Source organism: Diceros bicornis, chromosome 6 (assembly GCF_020826845.1).
Source record: "Diceros bicornis minor isolate mBicDic1 chromosome 6, mDicBic1.mat.cur, whole genome shotgun sequence".
In the NCBI taxonomy this organism is placed as follows: domain Eukaryota; kingdom Metazoa; phylum Chordata; class Mammalia; order Perissodactyla; family Rhinocerotidae; genus Diceros; species Diceros bicornis.
In genome coordinates this window covers 36,064,259-36,079,331 of record NC_080745.1, presented here as the reverse complement: position 1 = coordinate 36,079,331, position 15,073 = coordinate 36,064,259, and the positions used below count along the sequence as shown (strand labels likewise).

At 47.0% G+C, this 15,073-nt stretch overlaps 1 protein-coding gene across 1 annotated transcript in view; it reads left to right on the top strand.

The window, feature by feature from the left end:
• Positions 1–15,073, top strand: part of LOC131407141 (core histone macro-H2A.2) — a 46,840-nt gene that overhangs the window by 30,071 nt on the left and 1,696 nt on the right. Inside the window, exons 3-8 of the mRNA XM_058543286.1 lie at positions 1,635–1,741; positions 3,032–3,229; positions 4,316–4,426; positions 5,898–5,997; positions 10,087–10,176; positions 14,223–14,397. Of these exons, the coding sequence (XP_058399269.1) occupies positions 1,635–1,741; positions 3,032–3,229; positions 4,316–4,426; positions 5,898–5,997; positions 10,087–10,176; positions 14,223–14,397 (781 nt within the window). The remainder of the gene's footprint in view (positions 1–1,634; positions 1,742–3,031; positions 3,230–4,315; positions 4,427–5,897; positions 5,998–10,086; positions 10,177–14,222; positions 14,398–15,073) is intronic.

Here is a 15,073-nt window from a genome sequence, read left to right as displayed (position 1 = left end):
GATGGCGTGAGAAGGAATTTGCAGTGATTTAGCTCTTTTCTTTATGGAAATGCCATACAAATATTTAACTCTAATGCTTATTTTATTCTAATTTTTTATTAATCACATTTGCTTAGTTAATATGGCATACTTATGCCAAGGGTTTTCTTTATTGCCATAGATTTTATGAATGATGTCAATTTCATGTGCTATTTTGTTTCAAATTAGGCTGATTGTAAAGACTCATACAGAATCGCCTGTTAATTTTAGGGTTTAGTATTTATGCCATGGTACCAGAATATCCCCCCGACACACACATACACACATACACAAGATATTCATGCACACATACTTTTTTCCCCCACGTTATCAGTGAGACAAGACATTGGCACATTGCCTCCAGCTTTCTAAAGGCAAGAATTTGTCTTTAAAGGCTCATTCATACTTTTGAAGGCAGACAAATTTGATTTAGCAGACCATCCTTTAAAATTGAGGAAGAAAGAAAAATAACAAAATAAGACAGATGAGGAAGGGGAAAAGTATACAGATGGTGTAAACCAATTCTATAGATTTTTTAAATTTTGACTCAAAAATTTTGATAGCATGTGAAATAGTTTTAGGAAAATTCCTTTTTATCAACTTTTTACCAAATGACATGTTTGTTAACGTCAGAGTCATGCCTAAGTCCTGAGGGATATGTGAAAATCCCTTGAGCCCCAAGCTACCTTCTTTCCCAGGTCTCATAGGTACCTTCACTAGGAATTCACTTTTCGGGTTAAGCATTTCCTCATCCCACAGTATAAGTCAGTTCCTCCCATCCACTTTCCTTTAGGACAGGAGGGATCTAGGGTATCAAGTGACGAGGAAAAGGAAATTCTGACAGGGATCCCAATGAGTACCAAAGACAGACTTTACCTTTATCGCTAATCTTTTTAGAGATGGTCCTGCTCTCTGTAGACTGGAAGAAACTCAGGTGCTATGTTACGGTTCTGTTTTGGTCAGGATTAACTTCTGCTAACAGTGGCTTAAACAAGCAAGTCTCTCTCGCACACAAAAGACGTCTATAGAAGACAGTCCAGGTTGATAAGAAGACTCCACTGCCATAAGAGACTCAGGTCCCATCTATCTGTTGCTCTTTCATTTACAACTTCTTCCTTTTGCTCAAAGGTGGCTGCTCAAATTCCAGCCATCATGTCCTCCATCCACCAGTAGAAAGGGAAGAAGGGCACAGTCCCTTCTTTGATGGACACTTCCCACAAGTACCATACAACACAACTGCTTGCCTTTCATTGGCCAGAACTTAGTCACATGACCACACTTATCAATAAGGGAGGTTGGGAAATACTGTCTTCCTTCCTATGGTTATGGGCTCAGCAAAAAGTCAGAGGTCCATATACTGAGGAAACTGAGGGAGAATTAATGTTGAGGGACAACCAGAAGACTTTGCCACAGGATCATGTATCAGGTCTTGCTAAAATATCTTACTTGTCTATGACCTGAGTTCTTTTCAGTCTTCTGGATTTCTTTTCAGGCCCAGACATAAAACTCACAAATGAATAAATGTGATCAAACTCAAAGTCCATTTCCAAAAGAAAGCTTTAGAAAGCTCAGACCCTTTTCTGTGATTGCATATTAACTCCCCCTTGTCATTTCAGCGGAAATTCTAGAATTGGCTGGGAATGCCGCGAGAGACAACAAGAAGGCCCGGATAGCCCCGAGACACATCCTGCTGGCAGTTGCCAACGACGAGGAGCTCAACCAGGTACGTGTGGAGCCTGGAGACAGGCCACAGAATGGGTTTACCAAACACGCCACTGCATGTGGACTCTGCCGGTTACAAACCGTTACTGCCTCAGTTCCAGGTCACTTTTATACAAAAGAATTCTGATCATATAAGAGAAGAAGTTCTTCCAGCTATATCATTCAGATTGTAAAGAAAATTGCCTCTGGAATAGGTCTTGTTATATATTCTGGGTCCCGCCAGACCTTCTTTTCCTCTTTAAAGCAAGCTCTGTGTGTTGCTGGCAAATGTGCAGCGCACACATGTTATTCTCTTTACGGTTTCTTTGCCCCAACTTTGTTGATGATTTATTCTGATGAGGGCAGGAGAGTCCGTCTTTATATATTAGGACTGACCCTCTGTATTTTAGAACTGACTCCAAAGTAGAGTGAATCCCCTCCAAGGATGTGCAAAGTGGCAGGTAAATAGGATAAGAATTTTTATTTATATTTATTTTCTAATCTCATTCTTCTCAAATTGTCTGTGGTGAAGAATCAGTTCTCATCTTCAATCCATTGTGGACTGATAATTTCCAAAAATACAGTAAAAAATAATCACTATAAAAATAAAAAACAAAGACATACAAACTACAACCCTCAATTTTTTATTAGATCCAATAGATATCCAATAACTCTGTCAGTTTGCTATAAAAGTTTCTAGACTCTGCCTTGCAATTTCTGTACTTCTTTTGCCTCAGACAGGTAACTGGCAGTTTGTGGACCAGCCCTGGTCACAGACCACACTTGGAGTGGTGCCACTTAGGATGTGCAGAGTGTATTTGCGTGGTGGCGCATGTCGATTTGTGAAAGGAAACATGTATCATTTGGGAGGTACACGGTCAAACATATTCTACTGATGGAATGCATGGTCCAAAGTGTGGAGACCACTGGTCTGTTGTCAGCTGGGTCGAGTCTGAGTATTGACTTTTGAACCCAGTTTTGTCAAGCTGTGCTTCCCATGTGTGAAGCTCTTTATCCTCTGTTATGTCTGGAATTCCAGAGCCCTGGGCAACATCCCTGGTTTCAACCTCTATAACCCTTCACTTTGCTTTGCTTATTTTGCTTTCTGGACAAAATCACAGGATGCCTGGATACCTACAAAGACAGGCTCTACAAGCAAAACAGGGGAAAGCGAATTAAACTGCATATTCTGCAGCGTCTTCGAGAAAGCAAAGACCAGATTTAACACTTGTTTTGCCAACAGTCAGAACTGTATTAAATCCAGCACCAGCAAGGTCTTTGCCGCCTGAGCTTGTGCGTTTTCTCTCTTCAGCTGTTAAAAGGAGTGACCATCGCCAGTGGAGGCGTCCTGCCCAGAATTCACCCTGAACTGCTGGCCAAAAAGCGAGGGACCAAAGGCAAGTCGGAAACTATCCTCTCTCCTCCCCCAGAGAAAAGAGGAAGGAAGGCCACGTCAGGCAAGAAGGGGGGCAAGAAATCCAAGGCTGCCAAACCACGGACATCCAAAAAGGTGAGCCCGGCTGCATCTGTGAGCGAGGGACTTTCAGAACAGGAGGAAAGTCGAATGATCTAAAGATGAGGGCATAGGCAGCATCGCTGAGGGACTGAGGACTCTCCGCAGCTTGGTGCTGGGAGAAAATGACAGGAATGTGTATGTAGAATAAAGGGCCTTTGCAACTGGAGCTCAAATCATCCAGCAGGGTTCACTAGAAGTTTCCAAACCCAAACCATGGCTAGTTTTCATATTTCCAGATCCCTTCCACTGCCCCCACCAAAATCTTAAGTGAGAGGGGCTAGCCTGGAACTCCACTTTCATTTCCCTACAGAGCCCCGTGTTATGTACTAAAATCTCTCCAGTCTCCCCTGGATGGTTGTCTGGGTCCAGCCAGTGGAATTTCAGGTGTTCAGACAGCCTGATACGCTGCATAGCTAGAGCTCGGCAACGCCCTTTGTGGAACGATCCTTTCATGTGCTGCCCAACACGATAACCGCTAGCCACATGTGGCTATTTGCATTTGAATTAAAATTAATTAAGACTAAATCAAATTCGAAATACAGTTCCTCGGATGCACCAGCCACATTTCAGGTGCTCAGAAGCACTGAGCAGCACCAACATAGAACATTTCCATGGTGGCAGAAAGTTCTATTGGACAGCGCTGCTCCAGAGGCAATCAGATTTTCATTCCACAGACCTCCGTGATAACACAAAAGAGTGCATGAGTTCCCCCACTGCCACCGCACCCCAGGGAAATCCTGGGGAGAAGGGAGGTTGAGCAGTGTGCGATGAATGACCCCACTTGGTTCTGACGCTTGTCATGAGCGGCAGGCACTGAAAACAGCAGAATGACGCGCCGTGTCCAGGTCTGAGGGAGGCCTCCAGGTCCGTGGGAAGCCCTTACACACTCTGGTTTTGGCGGTACTCTTTCCTCCCCTCATATTGCTCTCCCTTGCTCCCCTCCATCAAAACGGCACATCTTAACGCCTAAACACTTCCTTTCCCATCCAAGTTGGTGGGAGCCATGGGAAGAACCTAATAAAGGCACTTCAGGCTTTTTCTGGATTATTTCCCATTTGTCCTTCTGATTTCCACCAACAGTCCAAACCGAAGGACAGCGATAAGGAAGGAACTTCAAATTCTACCTCTGAGGATGGGCCAGGCGATGGATTCACCATCCTGTCTTCAAAGAGCCTTGTTCTAGGGCAGAAGGTAATAAAGAGAATCGTGATGTGCTGTCGTAAAACACTACTGCATTTTTATAACCTACTGTTTACGAGCAATGATGCCGCCTTCATCCCCTGCTCCCCTAATACGGCTTTCACTCTGCTCTTGAATTATTCATTTTTAAACTAAAGAGCTATGGCAGTGTCTGCATCGTGAGAGTAAACAAGCTCTTTAGTGCTGAGAATTGTTTGTGCAGACATTGGTCAGCCAAAGGTAAGCAGAGGGAATCTTTCTAGTCAGTGGATGGGACGGCATGACTGGTTTTGCTGGGAATTCCTCATGCTTCAGTTATTTCTGTGCCCACCGAAAAATCCATAGCCAACTGTCTCCAGCAGGCTTTGGGAGCTCCGCCTTACATGGTTCAATGTCATGTATCAAAGAAAGAAAATAGAAATATATGTTTCCTGAATATCCCTGGTGTTAGAAATGAATTATTTGCCAATAATTCAGTCCGCTTGCCTTTCTCGACGGCAGAAAGAAAACGAACAGGGCTATACATTTGAACAGTTTTCAGCAGCACAACAGCAGCCTAGCCAGACATGCAAATAATTCATTCCCACAAGCATAAAGTTTACGGAACAGATCATTTATCTGCCAAGTCAACTGGGGCTGAAATAAGATACACGAGGAAACCGTCGGTTAATCATGTCTCTGGTAGCCAAATGTTTGCAGCCTGATAATAGTATGAACCGCTCTTGAAGCAGCTGGGAAGAGCATGTTATAGGAAGAGAGCATAAACGTGGCAGGTTCCTAATTCATCGCTGATGAAGGCAGGGAAGCAAAGAGGTGGAATTTATGTCCCCTCTAGGGGCCGTCCATAGTTCCATGACGATTAGCTTTCTCTTACTTCTCTAGGGGAGCATAAAGTTCTTGCTCACATGGGGAGACGATGGAGAATGCCTTCCATTCCCCTCAGCTATGAACACATAGGGCAGCATTTCACAAGTGTAGCCAAGAATGTGGTCCCCAGAAGGCAAGGTGGCCAGACACAGGCAGGTCAGAATCCCGGAGCCCGTCACTTCTCTCAAGCAAGGTCGTCGGCTTCGCATTCCTGCCCCCAAAGTTCTGTGCTGAGGGCACAGGAGAGAGCAAGCCCTGCTCCCTTGCAGGAGCTACTCAGAGAACACGTCACCGACACCAAGGCCACCCGGATTGGGAAATGAAGGCACAGCTATAGGGACAGGAAGGGGAGGGGAGGTCCCATTCCTGCTCCTGGAAGGGGGCAGAGCTGTTGCCTGCTGCTAGCCTCAGAGGGAAAATCACGTCCACTGAGCTCAGAAGAGCCTACTGAAAACCAAACACCTGGGAAACTTGATACGGTTGCTCCGGCATGCAGCCCTTTCTGTTGACATTCAGTATAAATAATCGAGAGAATTAACAGACGTGAGGTACCATGGCAAGATTTTTAATAGGATTTGATCTTTCCCACACTCTCCATCTTCTCTTCCTAACACAGCTCTCCTTGACCCAGAGTGACATCAGCCATATTGGCTCCATGAGAGTGGAGGGCATTGTCCACCCAACTACAGCCGAAATCGACCTCAAGGAAGATATAGGTAAGGTCCTGAGACTTCGGTAGACGTGCCGTAGAATAGCCCAGTGTTCAGGCGGATTCTTGTGAAGGTGGTCATTGTCAACTGGATATCTCCTGCTTGGGGGACCATGTGAAACTCTGCCTTTGTATGTAATTGAACATCATTACTAGAGGATAACTAATTTTAAGTCTGCATATATTTTTGAAATTTTTATTGAAGTATTATATAAAAACCGATCATTCATGCACAGCTTGATGAATTTTTCTCAAAGTGAACACAACTGTAACCAGTGCCTTGATCATGAGCAGAACCTTACCAGCACCCCAGAAGTCCCCCTTCTCCCCTCTCCTCCACTCCCAGTTGCCATTCCCTCCAAGGGTCACCACTGTCCTGTCTTCTGACAGCATCAAAGGGTGTCATCTTTTGTGGATTTTATAGAAATGAAATCACACATTATGTCTTCTTTTGTGTCTGGCTCCTTTGCTCACTTTGTATTTGTGAAGCCCACCGTGTTGCTGAGTGTGGTGTAGTTCATTCATTTTCTTTGCTGTGCAGTATTCCACTGTAGGGATATACCACAGTTTTTGATCTGTTCTACCACTGGTGGCATTTGGGTAGTTTCCAGTTTGGGCTATAATCAGTAATACTGCTATGAACATTGCTGTACATGTTTCCGGTAAAACTTTACATAAGTTTTAAGCTTAACTATTGAGAACCCCATTGGTAAAAAGGAAATGGACATCTGGGGAAAGTTAGGCTGTCTGAAAGGCTACACCTTGAGTTACTTTACCACTGGATTGCCCCCTGTCCCACGAGTGGTAGGGGAGCTGTCCCCAGGCTAGGTGGAGGAGCTTGGGGGGGTAAGCTATCAAGGGCACTAGAAATAATAACATACGAAATGGTCACCATCTCATCCATTTTATAAGACAGAAGTGACTGAAATTCTCCGTTGAGAGAGTGAAGTGAGCAAAGGGCTTTGTCCCTAGGATGCAGGGCTGGCTTCCGAGGTGGGCGATGTCGGGCAGTTACTAGTAGCCCAGCCCTGTGTGATAGCACAGGGCCCCAGGCTGCTGGGTTCACCTATGCTTCCCTCTTGGCGTCAGAGGCCACCTGCTTTGCTGAAAAGGAGATAGGACAGCACTCAGGGAGAGGGCGGGGGGACAAACAGCAATACAGAGCAACAGGACTTTTCTCACACACAAACAGAGACGGTGAAAATTCGCTCTCCATTCTTCAAACCCAGGCCAGGCCCTACCAACTGCCCTCAACGCCTCCCCTGTGGGAAGACTCCCCCTGGTGGCCTTAATCTTGAGCTCTGTTTGGAAGTGCGTCCTAGCTTCTCACAAACAAAACAAGTTGCAACATTCCTACTTTATCATTTCTATGGTATTTGCATTTTCATATCAGGAAAACAATAAAGATATTTCTATTTTTTTAAGTGGCGTGGTGATAGTAGAAGAGAAAGAATGCTGGCATTCAAGCAAAATCTCAAGCTCAGATTCCAGCAGTGGAGGTTCTGGAGCCAGCAAGGGTCTGTGTCCTGGATTTTATGAATCACTTCCTAGCTGTGTGACTTTAGGCAGGTTTCTTAACCTCTCTGAACCTCAGTTTCCTCACCAGTGACGATAACAGTAGTATGTGTCCCATAGGTATGGTGAAGACTAAATAAGATAACGCATGGATGGGGCTCAGCACAGTGCAGGGCTCCTAGGCATCTGATAAATGATAGTCTTTATTGTTGCTGAGTTGTCAGAAGGCATCCCTCCCATCATGGTTCCATTCTCCACTACTGTCACCCAAACCAGTCACCCCATGCAGATAAGGCCCTGATTTATTCTTTTTAAACCATTATATGTTATTACAGAAAAGTTCGAGCATACACAAAAATAGCAGACGAGTGTAATGAAACTCCACTCACCCAGCTGCAGTATCATCAACCCAAGACCACGTTTGTTTCAGCTCTCCCCCTCCCCTCCCCCACCAGGCATCGTATTATTTTCTCTGTGAATATTTCAGAATGACAAGGGCTATTTTTTTAACAACATAACCACAACACCATTAGCACAACTAAAAAAATTAACTTAATATCATCAAATATCCAGTATGTGTTCAAATTCCAATTGCATCATAAACGTCAATTTATTGTTTTTATTTGTTTATTTGATTCAGGATCCAAATAAGTCCACACGTTGCAATTGGTTGATAAGTCTCTTATAACCCACAGGTTCCCCCTTCATCTCTCTCTCTTTTTTTTTCACTTTTACAATTTATTTGTTGAGGAAGCCGGGCCATTTGTCCTGTAGGGTTTCCCGCAGTCTGGATTTTGCTGATTGCATCTTCCTGGTGTCGTTAAACATGTCTCTTCTCTGTCTTTCTTATAAGTTGGTAGTTGGATCTAGAGGCTTAATGAGATTCAGGTTCAAACATTTTTGGCAAAACTACTTGGCCAGTGATGGAATGTTCTGCCATCAGGAGGCACATAATGCCCAGTTGTCTCCCAGTGATGCTCCTTCTCCAGGTTTGTCAAGGTGGGACTATTCTAATTCAAGCATTCCTTCTTCGTTTCTTCACTGGAGGCTTCCACAGACAGACAGTCCCGCATCAGCTCTCCAGGCTGCTGTCTTCTTAAAGGTCTTAAGGGAAGTGGGTGGACTCACCTTGCCTGTCACACGTCCCCATCTGGCTCTGACGTGAGTGCAGAGTGCAGCCACTCAGACCTAGTTCCCCTGCTGCCCAGTGGGAACCTGGCCACCAGCTGCGGGTCCCAGCCTGCTCCAGGCTTCTGTGACACAGCAGACCAACACTGGCCAGGAGTCTGAGGGCCAGAAAGGGCACTGAGAAGCACTTGGCATAGCCTGTGATCACCGTGTCCACATTGTGTCACTGAAACCCAAGCGCATTCATGAAAAAACCCCCTCCCTTCTCCACCCCATCCCAGTGGGAAGTGACTGCTGGGATAGACATTTTTCCTAAATGATCTGCACAATGTACTGTGGTTTCCAAATATACTTGAGTGTCTGAGTGTGGAGTGGGGGAGCTCCCTTGCCCAGCCTCTAGGGAAGCCTATGAACTGAATAATAATAACAACAATTCATAACCATAGAGAGAGAGCTGAGACTTGCCCAAGACATCTAGATCACCAGATTCATTGGAAGAAAAAATACCTCACCGCCCACTGGAGAGCAGGTCATCCTAGTCTGGACAAAACACCCATATGTCATCTTGAGGCATGAGGATCCCCTGTTGCACAGAGGTGGGGTTCCTGCTGGGCCAGAGGGGGAGTCCTGCCATCTTCTGGGGGTCCCACTTGACCTCTGTGGAAGCACAACCCTGAAATAGTGAGTAAGGAATTATCTTAACATCAAAAACTTGAGGGATCTCCCAGCAGGAAGGTCCTTAGAGATTAACCTCACAAATTTCTGCATTTTTCCTTTGAAAATCGAGGCCCAGGTTGGGGGAACAACATTCCTGGCTGCCCTGGGCCTGTGTCTGTCCTGTGGCCCCAAGGACTTACAACACACAGGTGGTCATGAGATGGGAACAGGATCCCAGAGCTCTTCACCCAGAGGTTCCTGCTGAGCCATCTGTCACCTAGGGCCTGGACTCCCCATGTGACTGCATCCCCAAGGGTGGCTCTGGGACCAGGCTTAGGAGCTGGTGACACGAGGCAGGCTGCAGGGTCTGTGAGTTGCCCCCAGTGTGGGGTGCTGCCATCAAATCAGGACACTGAATTTAACCAACACAACATGGATACTGAACCCCAAGCACACAACACTGGAGCCTCAACTTTTTAAAAAGATCACCTTTAGGATTCATGCTGTGTGACTGTTTTATGGCCAAATCACTCCCTAAAAAGTTCCTTTAAAAGAGTTTCTAAAACTAAAATCTAAGTTTCTAAGACTAGAACCTAAGTCCTGCTGGACAGAAGCCCAGAGACCCCAGTGCCACCAATGACCACTGGCAATCAAGATTTCAAATACAGAGTTTGATTCCTACTTTCTAAGCATGGTTTGTTTGTTTGTTTAAGGCCTAGTAAAAATATGTCAAATAGTGTAATTAATGACATTGAAAAGAGCAACTACAATGGCTTTCCATTGTTCTCCTTCACAGGGAAGGCCTTGGAAAAGGCTGGGGGGAAGGAGTTCTTGGAAACAGTAAAGGAGCTTCGAAAATCCCAAGGTCCTTTGGAAGTAGCTGAAGGTAAGTGGGGAACTGGGCCCATATTCCCAGCACGGCCTCACCACCCTCCTCTCCAGCAGTACCTGCTTCGTGCATATTCAGTTTGCAAAGCAAAATATGCCTTAACTAATGAGAGAGCTACTTTGGCATCTCTCAGATCATTTGAGAAGGCCTGTGTAGATCACTTCATATGCTTTAGAGACTATAAAGCATCTGGATAGTTCAATTCAGTTTGCATCAGATCACCCAAAAATGGTCTGGAGCTATTGGTAACTTTTGTGTGTGTGTGGTAAAGTACACATAACATAAAATCTTCCATTGTAACCATTTAAAAGTGTACAGTTCAGTGGCATGACATACATTCATAATGTTGTTTGCCATCACCACTATCTAGTTCCAGAACTTTTTTGTCACTCCCAGTAGAAACCAGTTAAGCAGTCAGGCCCTCCCCTAGACACTGGCAACCACCAGTCTGCCTTCTGTTTCTATGGATTTGCCTGTTCTGGACATTTCATATAAGCAAGATTATACAACCTTGAAACATTGAGTAGGCTTCTTTCACTTAACACAATGTTTTTGAGGTTCATCCGTGCTGTAGCATGTATCAGCACTTCATTCCATTCTATAGCTGATTAACATTCCATTCTGTTTATCCATTCATCACTTGGGTTGTTTCCACCTTTGGCTATTGTGTCTAGAGCTGCTATGAACATTTGTGCACATTTTTTTGAACACCTGTTTTCAAGGCTATTGGGTAACTTTTTCACGGTTAGGCCCAACTTCAGATCTGTGTCCCCACCACACCATCCCCAGTGACCGTCTAGTCGGTGCCAAGTGCTGCCCTGATGCTGGGCCTCCGAAGACAATAAATCCCACTCCTGCTCTCAAGCACTAGACAGTCTAGGAGGGAAGACAGACACATACATGGGCACACAGAAGGCGCAGAGAGGTAGGAACAGGATTGCAGAGCTCTGCCCTGCTTGGGGCGGAGAGGAGGCTCCATGAGGATATAAGACCCACTTGGGGGCAGGGACATTGTGACAGTAAGGGCTTTGTGTGTGAGAAGGCTCGGGTCATGAGCCAGCAGGGAGTCGGCAGGTAGGAGGAGAGAAACAGTGGCCAGAGATGAGCCTGGGCCCGCGGGCTGTGCTAAGGATCTGGATCTGACCCTATAGAGACAACGTGGGCATCTTTGAAAGTTTAAGCCGGGGACCATATTGCAATAATAGATAGGATTTCTTTTTTAAAATTTTAAGACAGAGCCACACTGAAGTATAAACATACGTGTAGACAAGGATAGAAGAGCTGCATGCAGCTGCAGTGTGGGGGGGAGGGTGGTCTAGTAATATGCAGGGCCATCAGAGGTCTACTCTTACATGGTGATGGGACCGGAGTCACCTCATGTGCGGAGGGGACCAGAGCCAAGCTCACTGCTCTAAGCAAGGGCTGGATAAAACTCCAACGGCCTCTACAGGAAGCCGAAACTCTGGCCTCCACCCAGGGCTATGGCTTACATGAAATCTGTTTTTCTAGGGTAGCAGAGAGCCCCTCACCCAGGCCCAGGGCCAGCACCTGCAGCAGAGAGACGAGCGCTGGGCCCGGACAGGCAGGGAGAAGAGGGCCTGCTGCAGGAAACTGAGGCAGAAGGAAAACTGCGGTGTCTCGGACACCAGGATTAGCAGTAGCAGCTGCCCAGCGGGGCAGGGGGGCCCCCCTGGAGTCCCCTTTCCCTGTGGTGACTCTGAGAAGGTGCCGGGCCTTCCATCCTGTGATGAGCTGGCCCGAGAGAAGGTTCTGGAGGCTCCTTGCAGCAGCACTGCCGTCCTCAGAGCGCAGATCTTCACCAGGTGAAGGTGACTTGCCAGGTGACATCATAGCAGATAAAGAGTGTTAGTAGGTGCTTCTACCAAATATCAGTGTCCCAGTCCCCGAGATAACCAGACCCTTGCCCTCAGCACCTCCAGAGAACATTACAAATCATCACAGCTGCAAGCCATACTCTCCATCTCCAACGGCCATGGCAGTATTTGTTCTAGGCTGATGTGTGATCATGGCTCCCTTCAAGATCTAGTGTAAATAGAGGGTGTCAAAGGGATGAGAGGCACGCCACTTTTTCTTGATTAAATGTTTGACTTAACACTGCCATTAGGAGTATATTCCTCTTATTTAAAAAGGACTTTACATTAAAAAGCTGGTAACATGATCATATTTTAAATATACATAAAATAAATCAACCCAGTTTGTCAAGAGCCGGAATCTCTCCAGCATCTGAGAGCAGTAACGGCCTCGAGGGAATTGCCCCAAGCAGGGGGGCCAATCCCCAGGGTGCTGGGGTCTCTGCAGAACAGCCCCCAGACTGCAAGGCCAACAGGGACATTCTGCTTCTGGTGTACAAATGTACGTGGTCGTAGAGTCACCCAGTCGTGACTGCTACCTCCTTAGTATGGGAGGCGTTGACTGATTCTTTCACTCACTCATTCACTAATCAGAGAGTCGGCACCCAGCAAGGCACTGGGAAGGCCAGGAGCTTACAGGCTCAGCTGACACACCAGGGGTCCCACGCATCTCGTCTGCACCCACCTATGCAGGCATAGGTGCTCTAACACCGTGGACGGCGCTAGGAAAACTGCTCATAAACTAGGTGGGCATCGTCTATTTCAGATAAATCTTTGAAACCAACCCCACACATGGCTCCAGAAGGCAGCAGACACACATTTATGTTATAAATGCTGCCCGTAGGGACCAGAGCCTGGCCACTTCAGGAAGGCCAGGGACACAGAGTGGTTCCTTGAGTGGCACAGAGCCCCAGCTCCACCGGGCAGGGGGCTTAGGGGCAAGCAGCACGTGGCTGCAGCTGCAGCTGCCCCAAGGGGCTGGGGAGCGGCCAGTGGGTCAGACCGAACCCCTCCTCTGGGGGTCAACAGCCACGGGACTTCCCTCAAGCTCCTCAGCCCCCACAGAGCTTATCATCTCTATCACTGGCGGGAAATAGGTTTGGGGGAGTAAAAAGTTAAAGTAAGGACTATGATCTGAAATTATGGGACAATGCCGGCAAAATTCAATTTCACCACCAATTTTGAACCCTTGCTCCCTGCAGGCTCCTCAGGGATGTAGAGCTGATCAAAACGCAGTCCCTGTCCGCGGGAGCGGACAGCCAAGTGCAGTGGATCCTAAAATCACTAAGCACAAGTCATAGACCAGACCCACTGAGTCAGGAGGGGCGGGACACACACACACACACACACACACCTCTATTGTTAAAAGCCTAACAGCTGTTGTATTGGTTTGCTATTGCTGCTGTAACAAATTACCACAAACTTAGTGGCTTCAAACAACACAAATTTCTTCTCTCAGAGTTCTGGAGGTCAGAAGTCCACAATGAGGCTTAAGAGACTGAAATCAAGGTGCTGGTCGGGCTGGTTCCTTCTCAGAGAAGCTGTTCCCCGCCTCTTCCAGCTTCTAGGTTTCGACATCCCTTGGCTCCTGGCCGCATCACTCCAATCTACTCTATTGTCACATCGCCTTCTCCTTACCTTTCACCTTCCTGACTCCCTCTTACAAGGACCCAGGTGATTATATTTAGGGCTCACCCAGATAATCCAGGATAATCTCCCCATCTCAAAATCCTTCACTTAATCACATCTGCAAAGTCCCTTTTACCACGTAAGGTCACATTCACAGGTTCGAGGGATTAGGGCATCGACTCTGTGGGGAGGCCATTCCTCAGCCTACCACAGCTGCCAGCGATGCTTCTGATGTGTACCTCTGATTAGGTAGCCTAACCTAGTGACTAGTTGGCAGACCGTGTGAAAGTCACATGCTCCACATTGGCATTGAACACGTTTATCTGAAGCTTGCGCTGACTGTTCAAAGCAATTCTGACACAGCTCCTGCTTTCTGGTAAACGTACAGTCCCCATCAGAAGCACGGAACGTTGTCCAGCCAACTTCTCAATCGCTTCCTAGTCCCCCGCGCATCTAAGAGGTACACGTGAGGTCCAGCCCAATCCCCTGGCCTAAGGTGAAGACATAGGAAATTACCTGCAGCATTTCTCTCTCATGTCCCAGCTGCCGTCAGCCAGTCCAGCGGACTTGCAGCCAAATTTGTCATCCACTGTCACATCCCTCAGTGGGGATCCGATAAATGTGAAGAACAGCTTGAAGAGACCATCAAAAACTGCCTGTCAGCAGCAGAGGACAAGAAGCTCAAGTCCTTGGCGTTCCCACCCTTCCCCAGCGGCAGGTAAGATGCCCCTCTCCAGGCGGGCGGGAGGGGCTCTGAGCTTGTTCATCCAGCCTTCTCCCTGGGAACCAGCTGCCCTCCCACTTACTCACATCCAGTCTGGCCATTCCAGAAGACATAAGCAAGGGCTCCTGGTGCAGCCAAGCATGCTGGCCACGTGACAGGGCAAGAAACCCAGTTTCCATCCTTCAGAACACACGGTAAAGGGCAGCTTCGGGGAGGAGCAGAGAGCAGAGTGATTTTTGGAGAGTCTGTCATGTTCAAAGCCCACGTTCCTACCAGCTGTCCCTGTCTAGATCAGAAAACACCAGGCTCGAAGGCCTCAGCCTTGGCTATGGTCCACAGCCAGCAGCAGCAACCCCACCAGGTTAGAATGTGGAATCTCAGACCCCACCCTAGACCACTGCCTCAGCATCCCCAGGGGATTCCTGTGCTGCTCTGGGGGGCAGGAGAGCCAGGAGGCTGAGGCTGTGACAAATATACCCCGAGCAGTGAAAGGTTCTCACCGAAGGTTTGCTTTGGGAGGTTAGAAGAAATGATTTTTTTAATTGTCACAGACCCCCCCTGGGTGCAAGGGCAGTATTTTAGGTAAATAATGAGGCTATCTGTCCTCACATGCAGCATATCCCCCTGCTTCACGCTCACAGCCAACACGAGTTATTGCTTTAATTTTGAA